This window comes from Heterocephalus glaber, unplaced genomic scaffold (genome assembly GCF_053883595.1).
Source record: "Heterocephalus glaber isolate CG9 unplaced genomic scaffold, H.glaber_assembly_v1.0 deba00001600, whole genome shotgun sequence".
Lineage (NCBI taxonomy): Eukaryota > Metazoa > Chordata > Mammalia > Rodentia > Bathyergidae > Heterocephalus > Heterocephalus glaber.
In genome coordinates this window covers 46,668,473-46,690,660 of record NW_028258372.1, presented here as the reverse complement: position 1 = coordinate 46,690,660, position 22,188 = coordinate 46,668,473, and the positions used below count along the sequence as shown (strand labels likewise).

The 22,188-nt window shown below is 50.8% G+C and overlaps 1 protein-coding gene and 1 pseudogene across 2 annotated transcripts; one reads left to right on the top strand and one right to left on the bottom strand.

Annotated features, from left to right (window-relative positions):
- Positions 1 to 19: 19 nt before the first annotated feature.
- On the bottom strand, positions 20 to 19,711 carry LOC147823210 (SRA stem-loop-interacting RNA-binding protein, mitochondrial pseudogene; annotated as a pseudogene). Its single transcript, XR_015444294.1, has 2 exons — positions 18,662 to 19,711; positions 20 to 16,495 (listed from the first exon to the last, which is right to left on the bottom strand). The product of XR_015444294.1 is annotated as an SRA stem-loop-interacting RNA-binding protein, mitochondrial pseudogene (transcript).
- Mixl1 (Mix paired-like homeobox) lies at positions 18,109 to 21,307 on the top strand. Its single transcript, XM_004862270.3, is given in 4 exon segments — positions 18,109 to 18,306; positions 18,308 to 18,356; positions 18,359 to 18,724; positions 19,710 to 21,307. Coding segments are annotated over 4 exon segments (732 nt in total). The 5' UTR covers positions 18,109 to 18,295; the 3' UTR covers positions 20,016 to 21,307.
- Positions 21,308 to 22,188: the final 881 nt, after the last annotated feature.

Sequence of the window (22,188 nt, the reverse complement as noted above, 5' to 3'; positions counted from 1 at the left end):
TCCCTGGCTCAGGATGGAAAATTCAGAAGGCGCTCAGAATGTTTTATTGAATGAAAGACTGAGTGAAGGTATAATTACATTGATTGCGTGTAATATCAGTTCAGCCCAACATACAATTAAGTGCCTTGTACAGGAGGTGCCCTAAGTTCAGCAGGAGAGATCACTCCAGAGCACTAGATTAGGGTTATTTTTGTGGTTAGGATCCAAAATATCTTGGAAAAGATGCATCATGTTGAAGGTTTGGTTCCAGCGGATGGGCTTTTGGGAAGCGGTTGGTCATAAGCGCTCTTTCCTGCCCTCTCTGCCCTCAGAGCCATAAAATGAGAGGCTGTGGCTCTCTTCACAGCCTCTACCATGAAGTCTTGCTTCCCCTCAGGCCCACAGCAGTGGGATCATCAAGAACTCAAAGCATATGCTGGTAAGGCTGCCATGAAAAGAGACACTTCTACACTGTTGGTGGAATATAAACTAGTACAACCAAAGCAAAGCAAAGCAAAGCAAGATGGAGAGTCCTCAGAAAACTAAAACTGGAAGTTCCATGGGGACCACCTATTCCCCTTTTAGGTTTCTTCCTGAAAGAGTTAAAGGCATCATACCACAGTGATCTGCACATCCATATTTATAGCAGCACAACTCATAACAGCTAAATTTTGGAGGCAGCCTGTATGTCCACCAACAGATGAGTGGATAAGGAAAATATGGTATATATACATACAATGGAGTACTACTCAGCCATAAAAATGATAAATTTGAATCCTTTGTAGGAAAATGGATGCACCTTGAGACCACAATGCTAAGGAAAATCAATCAGACACAAAAGTTTAGATATTGCATGGTTTCTCTTTTTTTTTTTTTTTTTTTTTGGTACCGGGGATTGAACTTGGGTCCTTGTGCTTGCACAGCAGGCAGTGAAACCACTGAGCTAAATCCCCAGCCCATGGTTTCTCTTACATGTACAAATAAAGAGAATAAGAGATAATAGGAAACAGGGAGGTAGTTTTTTGTTTTTTTTTTTTTTTTTTTTAGTACTGGGGATCAAACTTGGGACCTTGTGCTTGCAAGACAGGTGCCGGAACCACTGAGCTAAATCCCCGGCCCAAGAGAGGTAGTCTTTTTGTAGATGGGAGGGGGATCTAGAGAGGAGGGAGAGAAAGGCAAAGAGAATTAAGATGTGTTATGTACATAAACCAACACCCTGGATGAATGTATTTATTATGTATCATAAAATGAAAAATCCTAACAAAAACAATCCAATACTTAAGACTCTCAGTGCCAGGGATTTAGCTCAGTGGCACTGCCCCTGCGTTGTAAGCGCAAGGTCCTGAGTTCAATCCCTGGTACCACCAAAAACAAAACAAAACAGACTCTCAAACAAGTATTGTGGTGCATGCCTATAATCCCAGCATTCTGGAGGCTGAGGCAGGAGGATCACTGAGAGTTTGAGGCCAGCCTGGGCTACACAGAAAGTTCAAGGACAGCCTGAACTGCACAGTGAGACCCTGTCTCAAGAAACAAAAGTAGTTATTATTATAATATTTTATTATAAAAGACGCCCAAAATCCCATTACTGAAATCTAACTTACACTAGCAATGCGGGAAACATTCTTCCATTTGCTTTTCAAGTATTCATACGATATCAATTACTGTTAAGCAACATTTCCAAAAGCACAAGCAGACATGAGAAGCGGCCGAGGGCCCACTGCCTTCAAGGTCCGCTGTTGAGCTCTGGGAGGCGAGCACGCAAGCGTCAGGGCTCCGCGCCACCTGCTGGCCAGACGAGGTAGTGCGGCGCCCGCTGGGCGAACTCCTGGCGCTCCGCTCTTCAAAGTGATCCACACCAGACCTGAAGTTAAGTCAGCCCTGCTAAGAAAAGACCGAATTATCTTTCTCTACATAGAGAATTAAAGGGTGAAACTGTTACCACATGGGGACCAAGGGTATGAAGCTGTAATGTACTGGAAGGAAGAAAAAGCAGCTCGGAGCTGCCTCAGGAAGTCGCTCTCAACAGTCACGGAACCGCCGCTGTTGTTACTGTTATGTGAGTTTTATCACACCAGCTGTCACAGTTTGTTGTGCTTTATCATTCTAGCTCAACATTCTATCCAATTTTCTATTCTTTTTCTTAGAGAGCGCTCAATCGTATGAGCCTCCGCCTCACAACGTCTAGATGTCCTTTGGGCACACTCCAGGCTGATCGGCAAAGACACAGAACAAGCTGGGAGACCCAGCTGCCAGAACGGCTCCTTCACTCACTGGCTTCGCAGCTGGGCGCCCACAGGAGTTTCTCTCCAGCCCCGGCATGCACTCTTACGCAGGCTCCCTTTACCTGTGTGTGCACTTGAGCTGTCTGGTGGCCACGCAGAAAACTGACCGAGGCTCCCTGAACAACAGAAGCTAAAGCTTGAGAGTGTTGCCTTCCACTTCCTTATGAAGCACCTGGGGTCCTCAAGTCAGTCTGCCCCAAAGTAGAAACACGCCAGGAACACTAGCAAGTGAGGACAAGTAGAAAGAACTGGGTCCTCCAGTGCAGACAAGGTGACTGGAAAGGAAGGACAGAATTGCTTAGAGCAATTTGGGGAGGCTCATGCCTGTGCAAGGGTTTGCAAGACTTGACTGAAATTGACAAAGAGCAAGACACAAGGTGCAGATGAAAGGATCTGTCTTGGAGAGCGAGGCCAAGGAATCCATGAGGGTGAGTGCTGTATACCCCAGTTAGTTTCGTGTGAAAGCAGGGATTGTGTCCCTCCTGCAGGAGCTTGGCCTTGTACTTGGCTGTGCTCCCAGGCTTAGCCCAGTCCCCATTCACTGATGCTTGTTAAACTGCACCAGGGACTAAGTTAACCTGTTCATACACCGGTCTGTGTCACTGAACCCTCATAATAGCTGAGATAAGTATCGCTGTCTCTGTGTGTGTGTGTTACTGTGGATTGAACCCAGGGCCTTCACAATGAGCTACATCCTCAAATCTTTTTTTTAATTTTTGAGACAGGATCCCTCTAAGCTCTCAGTTGCTCAGGCTGGGCTCAAACTTGCAACCCTCCTGCCTCAGCCTCCCAGAGTGCTGGGATTAAAACACACCAGGTTACGTTGTCTCCATTTCAAAATAAGAAAATTAAGTCACAGAGGTTAAGCAACATGCTCAGGGTCACACTCTTACCAAGAAGCAGTGGAGGAACCTGGATGTGTGACTCCAGGCCACACTGGGCCAATCCTGAAAGTCAGGCCGACCCTCCAGCCCTGGCTGTCCACATTCCTGAGTCCTATTCTCCTGCAGGCCGGCTGGAGGAATGCAAGCTGCTGATGGCTGGTTTGATAGCTTCCCAGTGCTCTGAACACTGCTGCTACGGAGCCTAAGCCACGGTGACCACCACTCCCCACTGAAGAGCCGACCAAGCATGTTCCTCAGAGTCTGCATGCCTGCAGGACCAGGGTCCTTGTGAAGTGTGCTCTGGAATCCCACCCTGGCCCATGGGACCTCCCAGAAATCTATTAATGGTCACATACTTTGTGTCATTTATTTCTCAAAGATGTCTTGAAGTAGGCATCACAGCCTCTTCTTACGGAAGAGGAAACAGAGGATCAGGGATATCTGTAACAATAGAACATTACTTAAAACATTATCCAGCTGCACAACTTTGGAGATGGTGCTACCATTCTTTGGGCTGTGTGGTTGTGGGCATAATACATAACCTCTCTATGCCTCAGTTTCTACATTTGCAAAATGGAACTTTTCATACTATCCAATCCAAACATTGTCTTAACACGTAACCACACTTAGAAGAGTGACTGACACAATAAATTCTCTGTAAATGTCAGCTATTTTATTGTTACCATCTTATAGAACCTTCTCAAAGTCCTGAGCCATCAAGGGGCTAGGAAAGATCCTGCCACCAATCCCCGGACATGGTCTCAAACCTCAGCTCCCACCCACACCTGGGCAGCTGAGGGTAATGTCACAGGAGGGAGCCCAGTGCAAGAAGGGAAAAGCATTCCTCCTACCTCCCGACGGCGCCAGAACCACTGAAGATGAAATCTAGCTGCTAGTTTACTGAAAAGTACATGATGGTTCTAGAAATTTTTTCCAACACAGAAAAATGTAAAGAAAAAGTGCAGAATTCGGCTACCAGGGAGCTTTTGCTAACAGGTTCTATACTACTCTTTCCTAATGAGGAGCTTTACTGGCCTGGCCCAGGAGAGGACGCTGTCTGAGAATCAAAGCCCTCTCCTCTGCCTGTGTGGGGGGGGGGACGACGAGATTTCAATTCAGTCTCCAGGGGAGGGGTACAGAGAGCTCTCAAAAGTATGCCAAGATGTAGGCACAAAATACAGACACTCTTGGGGGGTCCACCAGTAAGGGGCACATGCCATGCATTGTGCTGCATCCATTCAGTGGTGTTCCAGTAGATGTTCGTAAGGAGGCCCCAATATGGAAAGAGTTCAAAAATACATTGCTATGTTACATAAGAGAAAATCCCCAACAAGATACTGGCAAACAGAATGCAATGAATCATCAAAAAGATCATATGGGCTGGGGATGTAGCTCAGTGTTTCCGCCGCCTGCCTCGAAAGCGCAAGGACCCAAGTTCTATCCCCGGTACCAAAAAAAAAAAAAAAAAAGATCATACACCATGACCAAGTAGGCTTCATCCCAGGGATGCAGGGATGATTCAACATATGCAGATCAATAAATGTAATCCATCACATAAACAGAAGCAAGGACAAAACTCACACGATCGTCTCAGCAGTCACAGAAAAAGCACTTGACTCTATCCAACATCCACTAGTGATAAAAGCCATGAAGAAACCATACACAAATTCACTGTGTCAATTTGTAAAATGCAAGCTCCATGCTCAGATGGGTACAGCTTGTGTTTCTGTCTCCACAGCTGTTCAGCGGGACTCAGGCAGTGGGAGACTGTCTCCAGGCTGAAATACGAGAGGCCTGGCCCTGGAGGATGCTGGGGCCTGGGCAGCTGGTGAGCCCTGGAAGGGGCTTGAGACAGCAGCTGAGGGCAGAGCCACATCTTACACCTATATCCAAACAGTGGGGGCCAGGGCACTGGCTTCCCAGGTGTCAAGACAGTAGGGCTCTGGCTGCCAGGCATGCAGGTGCTAATGGAAGAAAGCCCCGATTATGAAGGCAGGGCCTTGTAATAACCACGAGGGCAACCCCGCTCCACCCTCCCTGGACAGAGCTCCATGTGCCAGCATACATCTATTGATTTTTTAAAAAAAGCATTTCTTTTCCTTTTCTTTAATGAGATGAGGTCCCACAATGTTGCCCAGGCTGGCCCTGAGCTCCTGAGCTCAATGGCTCCTCCTCTCTCGCTTCGTCAGTGGCTGTAATTCCTAGGCTCATGGGCCTGGCTGCTAAAAGCAACACTTTATGAGACAGGGCCTCGCTCTGTGGCCCAAGCTGGCCTCAAACTCACAGGAACCCTCCTGCCTTAACTTCCTGAGTGCTGGGATTACAGCTGTGTGCCACCACCCTTGGCCTAAAAAGGAACATTCTCAAAAGCTGCCTGGGATGCAGGCCCCAGGGGCCTAGCAGGTGGGGTCCTCAGAGAACACACAGGCAAGGGCCACAAGGGCCAGGTGACCCCTTCTTCTTGCTATTTTTTTGTGTTACGAATTTTATTCATTAATCTCTAAAGTTAATATTAATGATAGCTGGTGTATCTCAATATTTATGCATTTCTTTTTTTCTTTTTGGTACCAGGATTGAACACAGGACCTTGCGCTTTCGAGGCAGGTGGCAGAACCGCTGAGCTAAATCCCCAGCCCTGCATTTCTAAGAGTATAAAATATAAATGTATTCCATAACAACAGTATAGTAATTTAGTATATGAATGTTAATATTAACCCTAAATAAAATAATTTTTATTTTTAATTAACCTCTTTCTGACATATTTAACCTTCAGTTAATCACCAAATAACATACTGTTGTGATAAAAATTGTATATGGCACCGAAGGAAAGGTGTGTGGGGAGTAAACTTCCCTCCCACCTCGCTACTCCCCTTTCCCTCTCCACATTTGTCCATGGATATGCAAATATAATATGTACAGATAGCGTAAATCCTTTTCTCAAAACATAAATGAGGGCCTGGGGGGATTTAGCTCAGTGGTGTGGCTGCCTGCCTCGCAAGCGCCAGGTCCTGAGTTTGATCCCCGGCACCAAATAAATACATAAATGAATAAATAACGAGCTCTTAGGAACCTTGGTTCACTCCACAATATCTTGAGCGACTTCTTTCTAGAATAGGCTATCTAAAGCCGCACATTGTTTTGCTAGGTCCGTATGTCCTTAGAATTCACAGAGGCCAGGTTACTTAGCTGCCAAGTAGGCATCCTCCAAAGCTGGGGACACAGCAAAGAAGTGCAGGCACCGGACCGTGAAGGGCTGCAGGGGCTGCTCGGGACAGGAGAGGGCCAGGTCCCGGAAGTGGTCGTCCTAGGTGATGGTAACAAAGAACTCCCTGAGCTGCTTAGGACAGCATGATGAGGAAACCTCATTCAGAGCCATCCAGACAGCCTCAGGGAAAGAGCTCAACCCAGAATGCAGCGGGGCCGGGCCGGCAGGGCAGGATGGAGGTGAGTGAGTGGAAAAGTGACCGGGAGAGCTCCAGGGCCAGGGGCTTCTGGCTAAACCAACCTAACAGGTCTCTTGCTGGAGTAACCAGGGTGATGAATATCACCTGGGGCCAGTGAGGCAGAACTAGGTCAGGTGTGGGGCTCACGGGAGGGAGGCTCTTGCTACACTGACTTAGCAGCGCGCTTTCTCAAGGCAGTGTGCAGGCGGCCCAGGGCGGGAGTAGTCAGCCACGCAAAGAGTGTCAGTAAACATGCCTTCCCCTGGCCCTAGCTGGCCAAGGTTCCTTGGAGGCACGGGGTAGGAAGGAACCCAGCAGGGTTGCTTACTGGGGAGAAAGCTGAGGGGCTGCGGTTTGCTGACTCACTGCAGCCGGCGCGAGAGCCGAAGCCCCACTCGCTGAGGACTCCAGGCCCGCCGGTGCATCAGGCCCTCCTCACCTCACGCCCACTGGGCAGGGAAGCCACACTCTCCGGGTCCTAAGCATGTCGTCTCGGGGCCAGGAGGAGCTCTGGGGACAGGGAGGGCAGTGAGGGACCTGACTCTGAGCAGCTCTTCTCTGGGGCGAATCCGTCCAACCCATTGAGCTTTACAATAGTATCGATCGGGCCGGGGATTTAGCTCAGTGGTTTCGCCACCTGCTGCGCAAGCGCAAGGACCCGAGTTTGATCCCAGGTGCCAAAATAAATAAATAAATAAAATTAAATAACATCTATTGGAGCATCCCCCCCCCCATTCAACAAGTGTGTAGTACTTATCTCATTTTCTAAAAATAAGCAGAGTCAATCTTTTGGAAGATCTCCCTCCAAAAGTTTTTCCTTGAACAGTGCATGTGTGTATGTAAATAGTATTGTGTCCATACGGTTTTGTTGTATACCTTGCTTCTCCCACTCAGAAAAGATATCATTTTCCCATGGCAATCCACAGGAGTTCACAATACCCATTTAGGAGTTGCTTTAGCATTCTGCCTTACAGATGCACCACAATTCACCCGAATTCTCCACCGGTGCTGGTTTATGATCAAATCGGATGCAGAGTTTGTGCTTCTGGCTACCGCGTCTTTCCTGTGCACTTTCCTACTTCTGGTGCTGTGGGGAGGAGACAGTGGGCTGTGGTCCTGGGCCGCAGGGAGCCAGCCATCTGCACACACAGCACCAGCAGTGACAGGGAGTGTGTCTGGGCTGGGAGAGCATCCATGTGCAGTCAGAGGAGTGGCAGTGCTCTGGCTGGATGGTAAGACTGTTTGTCTTGACTCCAAGTTGGCTGTCTGAGGCCAGGGCTGTCTCCCCAAGACTCTGTCCCTTTGGGGCTCCTGTAGAGGACGCTTGCTTCCTAGGTAGAGGCAGGAAAGCTCACAGGCAGGTGCTCCGGCTTTCTCCCGGTCCACAGGTGCTGCTGGGCGGAGCCGTCCCCAACATCACACTCGGGGGCTTTGGGCTCGTCACCGACACACAGCCTCAGTCCCAACCTCTCAGCTGAGAGAAATGGTCCTCGGTCAGTGAGCTGCAGGGAAGGGAGTGAGGTCACGTGTGCAGGACAATGACCGGCTCAGCCAGGTGTTGGCACTGGCCTGTCACCCCAGTACTGGAGGGGGCTGAGCCAGGAGGACCACAAGTTCAAGCCCAGCCTGGGCAAGTTAGCAAATTAGCGAGACCCTGTCTCAAAAATAAAAAAGGACTGGGGTAGTAGCTCAGGGTGAAGGGCCTGAGTTCCATCCACAGTGCCACAGGCGCACACAAGGAGAGAACAATGAACAATGTGAGGCTCAGCATGGACTCCTTCCTGGACTGGACTGTGCTGACCGTGCTGCCCACCTCTGTGTGGGTGTATCAAGACCTGAGACCCGGGAGCAGGGGAACAGCTGGGGCCCACGTGAAGCACTGTTAGAGCCCATGATGAGACGCGGTGATATAAGCCCAGAATATCCAGCCCAGGGCTTCTGTTCTTATTTTATTTTTACTTTGCCTTCTTTTTCTGTCTCCTCTGTCTCCAAACCCTAAACTCAGCACTGGCTCTCTTCCCCTCTCCTCCACTGCCAGGGGCCCTCCCTCCGGGAAGAAGGCCTGCACAAAGCGCAGATGTGCTGGGCTCCCAAGGGCTCCTTTCTGGAGTGGCCTCCATTCTCCTTGGGCTCCAGCACTGCAGGTTCCCTCTACACCCAGGCCCTGGAAAGGGCTAGACCCCTTTCGTGTGCCCTGGGGAGCACTGAAACCAGTGGTCTCTAAGTCTGTTGTGGGCAGGGGTGAGGAAGGCTGAGCTGAGTCTCTGAGGCAGGGAGAGGAGCTTCAGGCTTCAAACACTCCTAAACTGGTTGTGGTGGTGCTCACATGTACTCCCAGCACTCGAGAGGCTGAGGCAGGAGGGTTGTGAGTTCGAGCCAGCTTGAGTTCAAGGGCAGCCTGAACCACATAGCGAGACCCTGTTGAAAAAGGACGAGGGGGCCGGGGATTTAGCTCAGTGGTTTCGCTGCCTGCTGCCCAAGAGCAAGGACCCGAGTTCAATCCTCGGTACCAAAAAAAAAAAAAAAAAAAAAGGAAGAAGAAAAAGGAAGAGGAAGGAAAAAAAGGAAGAAAGAAAGAAGAAAGGAAGGAAGGAGAAAGAATTGAGTCTCCAACTTTCCAATACCAATCAATACTCTTGGCAGGCTGAGGTAGGAGGGCTACAAATTTGAGCTCAGCCAGGGCAATTCCCAGACATACTGAGACCTTTTCTCAAAATAAAAAAGGACTGGGGACGTAGCTCAGTGTGAAGGTCCTGGGTTGATTCCCTGTACAGTACTGAGGAAAAAAAAAGGGAAAACAAAACCAATCCCTCTCCTCCCCCTCCCAAGCAGAGTCTGGGGGACCTGGTCACATCTGTCTCCTGTTGCTGGCTTTCAGGTCCTATTTCACGGTTCCCTGAAGTTTCCACTAGGAAGAACCAGGAGGAAAAAAAAGAGATTAGAAACAATTCCATGGGATTATCAGCTTGCTACTCTAATGTTTAAAAAATAATTGCTTAAGGGGAAAAGTAAAACCTGATTTAAAAGTAGCAGAAAGATTATACATGCGGATTTCAGCTCTGCAATATTTTGCCTTCTAATGTACTGAAAACCAATGAATAATTGATGGTGGCACACGCCTGTAATCGCAGCACTTGGGAGGCTGAGAAAGGAGGATCGCCAGGAGTTTGAAGCCAGCCTGAACTACATAATGAGACCTTGTTTCAAAAAACCAAAACAACAAAAATCCCCCAAACCCAAAAGGAACAAACAAAAAACAGTAAGAGTTCTGGAGCTAGGGGGTGGGCAGCTCAGAGTCAAGAGTGCTTGGCATCCACGAGCCCCTAGGCTGCATCCCTGCACAGAGAGAGCAAATCAGTGAAGACCGAGCGCTGCACCCAGAGGATGTCCCCCCCCCCCCCCCCGACCGGACGGCCTGCTGAATTTCCACTCCCGCCAGGGCCACGGAGTCAGAGTTCTGAAAACCCTGTGTCAGCCTCACGCCGGCACTGCCCACAGACTGGGAGTCCACTGCCCACAGACAGTTTACCGCACCTTCTGGCGGCTTCCTTTCAAGTGCCCAGGCCTGGATCTGCCAGGGGTTTGCTCAGCAGTGAATGTAGGCGTGTGCCGGGCTGCGGGTCCCAGCCAGGACGAGTTTCTAGACTGCCTCTCGGAGACCCTGGTGCGCAGCGGCTGGGGGAGGCCGGGAAAGGCCCACGCCTTGTGGCCCCCGCTCCGCACCCTGGGCAGGGCCCCTCGGGCCCCAGACTCGGCTGCGGCTCCCAATCCCTCCCGTCAACTCTCCAGGCGGCTTCACGACCGCCGCCGGCCGAGCACTTCGCCAGCCGCTGGGCAGGGCCCCGCGGACCCGGAAAAATCATCGTGACCCAAACCACCTCTGTCCGAGCCTTCAAAGTGAGGCAAAGTCTCCGCCTGAGGAAGCCCGGGAGGAGGTTCCGGCCGGCACCGCCGAGGCTCTGCTGGGTCGCGGTTCCGGTCTGGCTGAAGAGCTGGGCCTTCCAGGGGCTTCCGTGCAAAGTCCGTGGCCGAGGGAGCCCGCGGCGGCTTAGGCGGGCGCAGCTGGGGCTCCGGGGAGCCTCCCTCCGCGTCCCGGGCTGCAGCTCCGGTCGAGGCCCCGCTCCCCGACCCCGCCCCGGGCCGAGCGGCCCGCAGCGCTGGCTCGGGCGCGACGCGCGCAGGCCCCACGCACGCCGCGGTCTGTGGTTCGGTTCTGTACTCAGCAGAGCACAGCAGCTCGGCGATGCGCGACAGCTGCTGGAGGTGAACGCGAGAGCGCGGGCAGACGGCCGGCTTCCCGGAGCGGACGCCCGGGCCGGGCTAGGCTCGGAGCTGGGCGGTGGGCGGGCGTTTACTACGGAGCTACATCCGCACCCCTTTTATTGTACTTCGGAGCCTGTCTCGCTGCGTGGCCCATGCAGGCCCGGAACTGGCAATCTTCCTGCCTCAGCCTCAGTAGCCGGGACGAAGGTTTGACTAATCGAGCCACCTCGGAGGACCTTCGCCAGCGGCACTGCCCTCCGGGGCTGTGGGCGACAGCGCACAGACTGCCTGGGCCGAGGGCCCCCAGCCCAGCCTCGCAGGACTCCGAGGCACCGGCGGGCAGGCCGCTCAGGCAGGGCGTCTTTGCCCTCGCTCAGCTCCCTCCATCGAGGCCACGGCCGGCGCCACCTGCCCGGCGGACCTGGGCGGCGCTCGGGACTCCTCTTGGACCGGGAGTCAGGTCCCGAAGGCGCCGAGCTGGGCTGCGCCCCAGGTCACAGCGGCCCGGCCCGGAGCGCTCTGCGCCGAGCGACCAACCCAGCCCCTGCCTTGGTGAAAACTCTTTGGCGCTAGAAAATCTCAACACAAAATCTGAGAACCTTCACAACCCAGCTTCAATTTGGGTCGATTCGGCCAGTCTTGTTGCTTCCCTAGAAGAATCTATCTTGATTCCGACCAATCTTTTTGTTTGTTTTGTATTTAATGGGTTTAATCATCTCAGAAATCTTTCTCTTCATCAGATGTTTGATCCCCTTACAAAATTTTTGGTTTTTGAACTTGAATGTGGACCTTTACTCCATCAATTACGTGATTTTCATGTTGCACTGCATTCTGAAGTGCTTCTTCTGAAGAAAAGTAAATCCAACACATACCTTTATGAAAGCCAGTCTCTTTATCAAAAGGAAGAATGCACTTTCGCATATGGCCAAACTGAGCAAAGTGTTTCTTCAGCTCATTGGCTGTTGCAGTCCAAGGAATTTTCCAGACAAAAGCAACCTGCTGAGTAAAATTCGTACGCAGTGCCAAGGCACCCCTCGCTACGGAGGGTGCCATCCTTAGACTACCGACCAATCTTGAATTGAGCAAGGGATCACTCGTTTTTTACTACCTCCCTACAACCCCTTGCCTCCAATTAGATTATTGTGAAGCAATCTTAGACATCTTAGTACTTCAGCTGCAGGATTTCCGCATGTATTTCTAAAGGACAGGCCTTTTTTAAAAAGTATATATATAGCCATAACATCACTATGTCCACTAAAAGCAATCATGATCTTCTAATCTCAATATCTAACATTTAAATGTCCCTTGTCGGGGATGTAGGCTCAGTGGACCACGCCTGCCTCGAAAGCGCAAGGTCCCTGAATTGGATCCCCGTGCCAAAAAAAAAAAAAGATTTAGATGTCCCAACTTGTCCTAGAAAGGAATTTTTGAAGGTGTTTTAAAGCTCAAGGGAATCAGGGCTGAAATACTGCACGTGGTTACAGGTCTTTCAGCTCCTTTTAATCAGTCTCTCTCCATCTGACCTGAGGGGGTCGCTGGCTGTTCGTCCCAAAGCCCCCAGCATGGGCTTCCTTCCTTGCTCTTCCCAGTGTGGGACTGGGGACAAGGCCCTGCACCTCCACACTGGCAGTGCAAGGCCAGGGCTGGGCAGGCTCCGGGGCGAGTTTCTGCAGGCTGTGGCCCTCACATGAGCACTGCAGGGCTAGGCCTCAGGGCACTGCTGCATTAGGCGCTCGATCAAACCCAAGGCCTCCGGATAGCCAAATGCTCCACCACTCAGCTACTCAAGCCCCAGTATTCCTTCTTCATTAATCAGCACAGTACTTCAAAGGAGAAACCCTTCTTCAACAGTTGGTTTACCTTGAATCACAGAAAAAAGCAGGATAAATGCTTACTTCTGTTTCCTCACCAGTTTTCATGATAAAGAGCTTGCTCCCCAGAACCCACCAAAGGTGATCAATTTTTTAAAAAATTTAATCATTATAAACTGGGGACCTTATGGTGGTGTGTGCCTGCTTTCCCAGCTAACTGAAAGGCTGAGGCAGGAGGATTGCTTGAAACTAGGAGTTTGAGACTAGTCTGGGCAGCTGGGTATGTTGGCACACACCTGTAATCCCCGTACTTGGGAAGCTGAGGCAGGAAGATCACCACAAGTTCAAGGCCAGGCTGGGCTATGTGGTGAGTTCAAGGCCAGCCTGAACTGTCTCCCCTAAATAAATAAGTAAATAAATAACAAGAAGACTAGGCTGGGCAACATAGTTGAGACCTCCATTAAAAAAAAAAAGACAAAAACAAAAATAATCATTATGAAATAATATGTATATGTTTTTTGGTAATGGGGATTGAACTCGGGACCTTCTGCTTCAGAGGTAGGCAGCGGCACCACTAAGCTAAATCCCCAGCCCTTGAAATAACAGATTTTCAACAGGCCCCACTCCCACCCCTTTTATGAGATGGGTCTTACTAAGCTGCCTGGGCTGGCCTTGAAGTTTCCGTCCTCTTGCCTCAGCCTCCATAGGGCCAGGATTGGTATGGTGCTGCCACCAGACCCAGCTCTCAAATTATTTCTTGAGAATATTAGCTACCTCAAAAGCTTCTTATAGTATTCTCATTTTCAGGTGTGATTAAATATTCCAGGCTTGCATATTTGCTGTCCCAAGTCTAGAATGAGACATTTCCCAAAGGAGCATTCTTGTCCTCTTGGTAGGGAATGGTATGTACAGACAACTCTCTATTAACAAGTTTAATCCCAGAATAAACAACCAAGTTAAACCTATTAAAAATAGAGTTCTCTGTGGCACTATTTGTACAAATAATAAACTCAAATGAAAGCGTATTTGGGCCACTACAGAGCCACGGTCTAAGGCTGGGCTGCTTTCTCAAGGCGAGATGGCCACGCTTGCCAGCCGGGCCCTGCAGCATGGGCTGCCTGCATGGGGGCTGCAGGGTGCAGCCGCCTGCTGTGGCTCTGGAGAGAATACCATGAGTTCAATCAGAGAGAAAAGGAGCTCAAAGGTATTTCTTTCTCCATCTGAACAAGTGCAGGAAGTTCAGGTTACCATGAAAGCTAAATGCTCAATTTCCTGAGAGAGTTGAACCGTCCATTTAAAGCATGCCTTCGAAGTCCACACAAAAACGGACTAAGGGCTGGGGTGTTGCCTCAGTGGTAGAGCGCTTGCTTAGCATACAGAAGTCCTGGGTTCATCCCAGCACTACATTTAATAAAAAAAGAAAAAGAAAAGTAAGAAGGAAAGAAAATGCTTTAGGGGTTGGGGGACAACCCGGTCAGTGGTAGAGCACTGTCTAGCACGCATGAGGCCCTGGGTTGAAGCCTGAGCACCATGCCGCGTAATAATGGCCATTCTCAAGGGACCAAGGATGTGGTACTGGGCATTAAGCCAAGGGCCTCTGCACTGCTCATCCCTACCCCTTTTTTACTCTTTACTTTGAGACAAAGTCTCACTAAGCCACTAATTTGTCCAGGCTGGGCTCAAATTTTCAATCTTCCTGCCTCAGCTTCCCAGAGTGCTGGCATTACAGGTGTGCAAAAAATAAATAAAAAAAGAGAAACTTACAGCATCATAAACCTTTTTTTTTTTTTTTTTGGTACCAGGGATCAAACTTGGGACCTTGTGCTTTCGAGGCAGGTGGCAGAACCACTGAGCTAAATCCCCCGCCTAGCATCATACCTTTAACCAGCAAGTGATCTTAAATCGCCACTTTGAAGAAAGGCCATTACGAACATTAAGGACAACACACACAGCCAGATCCCTATGAGACTGCATGGTATATAACAAAGTGACCATTCTGACGATCTAGAGTTCTGTTTAAACAATAAAAACAGGAGTCTAAAATTAAAATGCAGAACTGGCCTGTAGCTCAGCAAGTGTAGCTTGCCTAACATGCATGAGGCCCTAGGTTCAATTCTCAGTACCACCAAAAAAGAAAAAAAAATCAAGCTGAGCATGGCGCATGCCAATAATCCCAGCACTTGGGAGGCTGAGGCAAGAGAACTGCTATGAGTTCAAGGCCAGCCTGGACTACATAATGAGTTCAAGGTTAGATTAAATTGCACAGCAAAACACTGTCTCAAAAAGAAAAAAATCAAACTGGTATATAGTTTTGCACCAACTAGATGTTTCTGCATTTATACACAAAAAATTTTCAAAGAACAGTGATTGCAAGATGATGGTGTACAGCTATATTGGTAAATATGGGAGCCACCAGCCACATGTTATGATTTAAATTTCAATCAATTGAATTGAAATGAAATGAATCCAGATAATGGGGCTTGTAGCTCAGTGGTAGAGTTGCATGTGTGAGGCCTTGAGTTTGATCCCCAACATCTCAAAAAAGAGAAAAATTCAGAGTTACCGTGGCTCCATTTCAAGCACTCTGGTGCAGCGAGAACTGTCAAATCTGGAGCTGAGCAGGACACCATTCCAGCTGTCTCAGATCTGCAGCTCCCAGGAGCTGGAGAAGGTCTGGCTTCCTGCTCCCAGGAGGAAGCGTCCTCTCAGCCCTGGGTAGCTCTGCTGTGAATCAGGCTGTGAAAGACTCACAGGTCTCCCTTGCTCAGTTATGGGGTACAAATAACCAGAAGGAAAAGAATCATTCTCTTAAAAACTCACTACACTGGAATCAGCATTTGTTTCGCGTTTGCTATTTGGATCGCCATGGCACAGCCTATATACCACACCGAGGGGCTCGTACCACGTGCGCTGTCCTCCCAGTGCACTGGTACCTTCTGCAGAGGTGTTGTCTTCCTGCCTCCTTTAACTACTGGCTCTGAAATAAACTTCAGAAAGTGAAGAGGCCTGGGGATCTAAAGGAGAGAAAATCAAAGGAGCCAGGATCAAAGGGGAAACAGCCCCGCAGAGGCCCAGGTGGAAGCAGAGCTCCCTAGGCTGCCCTTTCCTGGCTGCCCCTTTAATAAACACTGGGCTCCTCCACAGGTCAGTGGTAGCCAGAAGGCTGGGTTCGAAAAACAAAGAGCAGGGAAGAAAGCACTTAGCACTGGGGAGGACGGCAGCTTCTGTGATGTTTAGGTGTGGGCTGCAGGAACTGGAGTTGCAAATGTTGGGGTGCAGAAGAGGATAGTGACATCAAATGGTCCGGGTTTCCAGCCTGGGCTGGTGCAGGACTGACAACCCCCATCTGGACAGGGCGCCTTCCTCTCCCGCACATCCTGGCCTCCCTGGACACAGCAACATCTCAGCGCCCTTCAGTCCACCTTGCCTGGCCGGTGTCTGTTGCTGGTGGACCAAACAGGAATAAAGGCCAAAAGCACTCAGCAAATGCAGCACTGAGCTGGCCCGGGGTGTGGGAGGAGAATCCAGATCCTGGTCTCAGCCATTGCTGTCTTCAAAGGACTTTGAACTTCAGCTCGATACTCTGAATTAGTAAACCCACCTACTTTTGTAGAACAAAACCCCTCTGGACCCTTTCCTTTTACAATCTATTTAGGGAAAATAACTTGCAGTAACAATTTTCCAAGGATATCACTGAGAAGCAGGCTCTTTCCATTTTCCAGACGGGGAAGTGGGTATAGAAGAGTCACCAAAGGGTCTGGGCATGGTGGAACAGTCCTGTGATCCCAGCACTCAGGAAACTCAGGCAGCCTGGACTACACAGCAAGACCCTGTTAAAAAAAAAAATCACCAAATTCTCATTTATATTTGTACCCAGGCAATTAAGGAATCGAGAACTTGGATTCAATGAAAACTACTTATGATTATACAAGTGCTTATCAAAACAAAGAGTAGAATATTCTTTTAATTCAAGTCAATGTGAGCCACACGGATACGGGGACCCTGCCCTGGGTTTCATCTCCCCAGCCTTGGGCAATGAAAGTCCCTGAGTAGACTGGGAAATCCAGTCCCACGTGGAGCTGGGACAGGATCCAATCCAGAATGTCCTGTTGCATTTTGTCTTAAAAACTTTAGGGTTTAAAACAGGTGTGGTGGCACATGCCTGTAACCTCAGCACTCCAGGAGGCTGAGGCAGGGGGAGTCACAAGTTCGAGCCAAATCTGGACAACTTAGTGACTTAGACTGTCTCAAAATAAAACAATAAAAAAGGCTGGGGATGTAGCGTCATGCAAAGGCCCTGAATTCAGCACTAGTATTAAAATGAGTACTAAAAATGTACTCAACAATTACACGTGCATATGATTAAAAAATAACAATAAAGCAGCACTGAAATCTTTCTCTCCAACATTTCACTCCCAGTTCCAAGCCTGATTTCCACTACAGTATATCCTCACCAAGATGACTTTAGGCATCTGCAGACACAGCCCCTAAGAAATTAATTTACAGCAAAGGGAAGAACTGAAGCCCCAAGTTTGACCTCCAACACTGACAAGAACAAAAACAAAGAACAAAAAGGAGAGAATGGCCGGGCGAAATCTCATTTGGTATAGATTGTAAGGCAACACAAACACTCAGGAAAACAATCACAAGTAAATAATGCCCATGTAGTCAGAGTGGTCACCAAACTGCACATGGAAGCCTGGCACTGCAGAGGAAAGACTTCCGCTCCTCGCGTGTTTGAATCCCCAGCTACAGTAACTCCTCCCTTACCGCAGGAAGCAGGAGGCGCCCCTCACGGGGGCCTGGCCTGGCTTCACCCTGGGGGGGGGCGCTCAGTGGGACCCCGGAAGTCACATCTGGAGGTTAGCCTGGCTACGGCTTTCGTTCTTTGGGCCTTTGTCTGGATTCTGGCATATTTCTGGGTCTGTAAAATTTGGCCAGGAATACCTACTTCCTAAGAACGACTATAAAACACTTTCTAGCACAGACACCCGGCCTAAATTTTGAGATAACCAACTAAAGAGCGAGCGAGCCAGCCGGGGTGGCACACCTCTGTGATTTCCTGAGCCAGGAGGATCACAAGTTCAAACGCAGCCTGGGCAATTTAGCGACTTAGGGAGGCCTTGTTTCAATAAAACAGTGACAGCGGGGTTGTAGCTCGGGGGCAGTGCTTGCTAGACTTCATGAGGTTCAATCCCCAGGACACCACGGGGGGGGGGGCAAACAATCAGGGAGAAAAGCGTGAGCTCTAGGGCGTACCGTCCAGGGCCGAGAGCCCCGGGGCCTCTGCAGGCACGAGGGGCTGGGAGGAGGCAGAAGCGCCACAGGGCCGAGGGCAGAGCCGGGCGCAGGCGTCTCGGGAGGCGCGCGACGGCCGCACCCACCGGGAGCCTCGCGCGGGCCCACGGCTCTTCGGAGTGCGGCTGTCGGCGCCGCCCGCCCACGGGACGCTGCGGACCCGCCGGGAAGCGAGTCCGGGTCCGGGCCGCCGGGACGAAGCGGGCGCCGCCACACGGCGGGGCGCGAGTGAGGGGCGGGGAGGGGCGCAGCGAGCCTCCCGGAGCGCGGGCCGGGCGGACCCACCCAGAGAGCGAGGGTGGGCGCGCGGCGGGGCGGTCCCGACCGCCGGGATGTGGATTGGGCCGCGCCGGCGTTCTCGCCTCCCCGCCCCCGCGGAAGCGCTCGGGCCGGGCGTCTGGCGGTGGCGGCCCCCGGGGCGCGCGGGCTTGGCCGCCCCTTTGAGGCGCCGCCGCCCGGGCCTATAAGTGGGCGCGGCCGGGCGCGGGGTCCGAGCCATGGCCGCACGGGGGTCCCAACAGCTGCGCCCAGCGGACGGCGCCACGCTGCCTGCGCTCGGGCCCCGCGCGCCGCCGCCGCCCGCGCCCTTGGCGCCCCTCACGGGCGCGGCCCCGCCGGCGTCGCAGCGCCGAAAGCGCACGTCGTTCAGCACCGAGCAGCTGCGGCTGCTGGAGCTCGTCTTCCGCCAGACCGCGTACCCCGACATCCACCTGCGCGAGCGCCTAGCCGCGCGCACCCGCCTGCCCGAGTCGCGGATCCAGGTGAGCGCGCCCGCCGCGTCCTGCCCGCTGCCCGGCGCGAGGCTCCTGCTGCTGGGGGCCGAGGGCCTGGGCCCGGCCTGAGATAGTCAGTTAATGCTCGCAGGAAGGTGATGACGGCAGTGTCTACACTCTTCCTGTCTAGGAGGAAGACAGCCGGGCCGGCGCGGTGGCGGTCTCCTGTTAGCCCAGCGCTCTGGGAGCCTGAGGCAGGAGGCTCACAAGTTTGAGCCCAGCTTCGTCAATGTAGTGACTTAGCGAGATCCTGTCTGAAGATTTAAAAAGGGCCGAGGGTGTAGCTCAGTGCAAAGGTCCTGCGTTCAGTTACGGTACCGGGAAAGGAAGACACAGCGGAGGGAAGTGCCGTGGAGCCTCCGCCGCCGGCTCCGGGTTTGGGAAGGGCCAAGAGAGAAGGCGCAGCAGTAGTTACCCCTAGGCCACTCCCGTTGCAGGTTTTGGTCTGGGCTTGGGATTCTAAAGGGTACGGCAACTTGGGGCGGAGCCTGAAGCATCTGGGACTTTTGTCATAGTTTGAAAGATCGAATGCAGTGCTTGATCGTCTGAAGTCATGTAGCTCAGAATCCCGATGTTGGTGTTGAGGAGCCTCCCTTTCTGCCTGCTGGCGTGCGGTGCGTTGGTCTGGGTCCGAGCGCAGTTCTAACCCTCGGAGGGTGTGGACACGCTTGATTTCCGCACCCCTGGTGGTCACACAGCTGTCACTTCCAGCAGTGGCCAGGGAGGCTCGCTGAGCGGGCCGCGCCGGGAAAGGTATGCACGGAAGCGCAGTTCCCCAGGAGATACCTGCCTGCCTGGTGAATGTGCCAGGGAGCATTGACCCTTTCAAAACCCATTCACAGGCCGGGGATTTAGCTCAGTGGTTCCGCCGCCTGCCTCGAAAGCGCAAGGGTCCCCCGGTACCAAAAAAAAGAAGAATTGAATTATGCATAAAAACACCGACCCAAACCAGTGTCTTTCTCTCCTCTTCCAGGTGTGGTTCCAGAACAGGCGTGCCAAGTCCCGGAGACAGAGCGGGAAATCCTTTCAGTCCACAGACAGGCGGGAGCTCTTCCTCCACCACTCAGCTCCTGAGGCTGAGGCAAAGTGTTTGAAGCCGCAGCCCTCTCTTGAGGTGGATGTGAACTGCCTGCAGGATCCCAGCTGGGCTGGAGGGGGCGGTTCTGACTGTAGCTCCCAAGCCCAGAATTTCGAAACCTATTCCACTCTCTGTGAAGAAGTTGGTTCAAAGCTGGACTCGTGGGAGGAGCATATCTTTTCCGCCTTTGGTAGCTTTTGAGAATCTGAGAGCATTCAGGATAAGCTCAGCGGAGGGGTCAGAACCCGGGAGACGCTAGGGCACTGCCCCACCTGGCTTTCCTGTCAGGACAGGTCCTTGCTGACCCTGACTGGTGGACAGCGTTTCTCACTGTCCAAGCTTCCTCTTATGCCAGTGACTCCCCATAGGTCTCTGTGTACCCATCCCAGCCACCCAAGGGCTCTGGTGTTCCTCTGTACCTGTCTGTCTCCAGCTCTGTGTCCCTATGGCCACACGCTAGACCTGTGCTGTTTTTTGGATTGGTTGTTCAGACTCACGCTCTTCGCAAGAACCCTTTGGCTCAACTCAGGTTCTCTTTGTGCCTGACAGCTGCTGTCTTCCCATAGTCTCGCCAAGGCTTATAACCTTAAGCTCACTCTATCCCATGTCCTCTGCCCTTAGCTGTCATGGAGATTTCTTTCTTTTTTATTTGAATTTGTTAGGGCGTGTTTGCAGTACATGATGCTTGTGCTCATCTCGGGAGTTGGCGCGTGTGCACGACCCACCCTAGTTCCTTCACTGCCCCGTCTCCTCCCCGCCTCCCTCCCTCCATCTCTTCTTCCTTCAAAGTGAGTTCTTTATTTTTTAATCGACAAGTAAAAAATCCGTATATATTTATGGCATACGTGATGTGTTGATGTCTGTGTACATTGTGAAATGGCTAATTGAGCCACTTAACATGCATTGCTGCACATACTTATTTTTGTGATGAGAACCTAAAGTCTACTGTCTTAGCCCCTTTCAAGTATGTAATATATTAACTGCAGTCTTGATGCACAATAAATCTCTCAAACAGATTCTCCTAACTGAAGTTCTGTGACCTTGGACCAGCATCTGCCCAGTCTCTACACTGATTGCATTTAGCTACCATCTTTAGACTCAGTCATGAATGACTGATTCCAGATTGTTTGAAGACCCCTTTGCCTTGAGCTATCACTTTAACAGTTACTCTTTAGAGTCTGTAGTGGCCTCTAGTTGCTGTCAGATCGCCAAAACTTCCAGATAGCTGGTGTCATCTGTAACCCGAAGGACCGCCACGTGGATCTGGAGGTTCCCTGTGTATGGCGTGTGCCTCTGCCTCAGTGATTTCTGAGTTTGGGACCAAACTAATGCCTTTCTCTTTCAGATCACTTGAGACCCACCCTTTCTGTGGCCTGAAATCTTAACTTACCCTAACTTTTGTGTCTGTAACTTTAATCAGTCAACATCACCCTTAGCACCTGGTCCTGTATTTCCTGTGCTGCTTGAGTGGATTATTAAATGTTTTCCACAAATGTCTTGATGTCCTTCTATTTAAGTGAGTCCTGTCCTTTGGACAACTCTCAGCACCGTGCATCACTCGGCCTCTGTTCAGAGCATAATTTTGTGGCCATAAGAACATCTCTGAAAGAGAAGCCTCGGGGCTGGGGTAGCTCAGGTTCGATCCTCAGTACAGCAAACAAAAATACGGGGGATTTCTTCAAATATAGTTTGTAGCCAGTGACTAATGTCTCATCATGTCAATGCATTTGAGAACTTTAACTTGGTTAAAAGCATGTCTTGTCTAAATTTTAGTAATATTTCTAAGTGTTTACATTTTGGTAGATTTCTCTCTCCCAGTTAAAAATTCTTAGTGTTTATAAATGATTTGCTAAGGTGGGTGTGGTGGCACACACCTGTAATCCCAGCACTCTGTGGACACCTAATTTAGCGACTTAGACCCTGTCTCAAAATAAAAATATTTTTTCTTTTTTTTCAAAATAAAATTTTTTTTAAAAGCTGGGGATGTATGTAGATCAGTGCAAATGCCCCAGATTCAACACCAGCACTACCAAAATAAAAAAAATTTCTAAATTAGCCTAAGATCAATTATAATATCAAGATTAATTATATTGCTATATTAATTAGCCTAAGATCAGTTACAATATCAAGATAATTATACGGACATATTAAGGTTTCAAACTGCTTTGGGGCAGAGGAAACTGGTGCCCGCAGGTGAAGTTTCTCTGCAAACTGCCCTGCCCCATACCCAGCGCTGAGACGGAGCCCAAGGCCTGTGAAAGGGGCCCTCAGCTCCGAAGTGTGCTTTCCCGAAGCAGGCTCGAGGAAGCCAGGGCGGGGCCCGGCCGTCCTGTCTTGTGGTGTGCCAGAACTAGGCTCCGTGTCTTGAGATTAC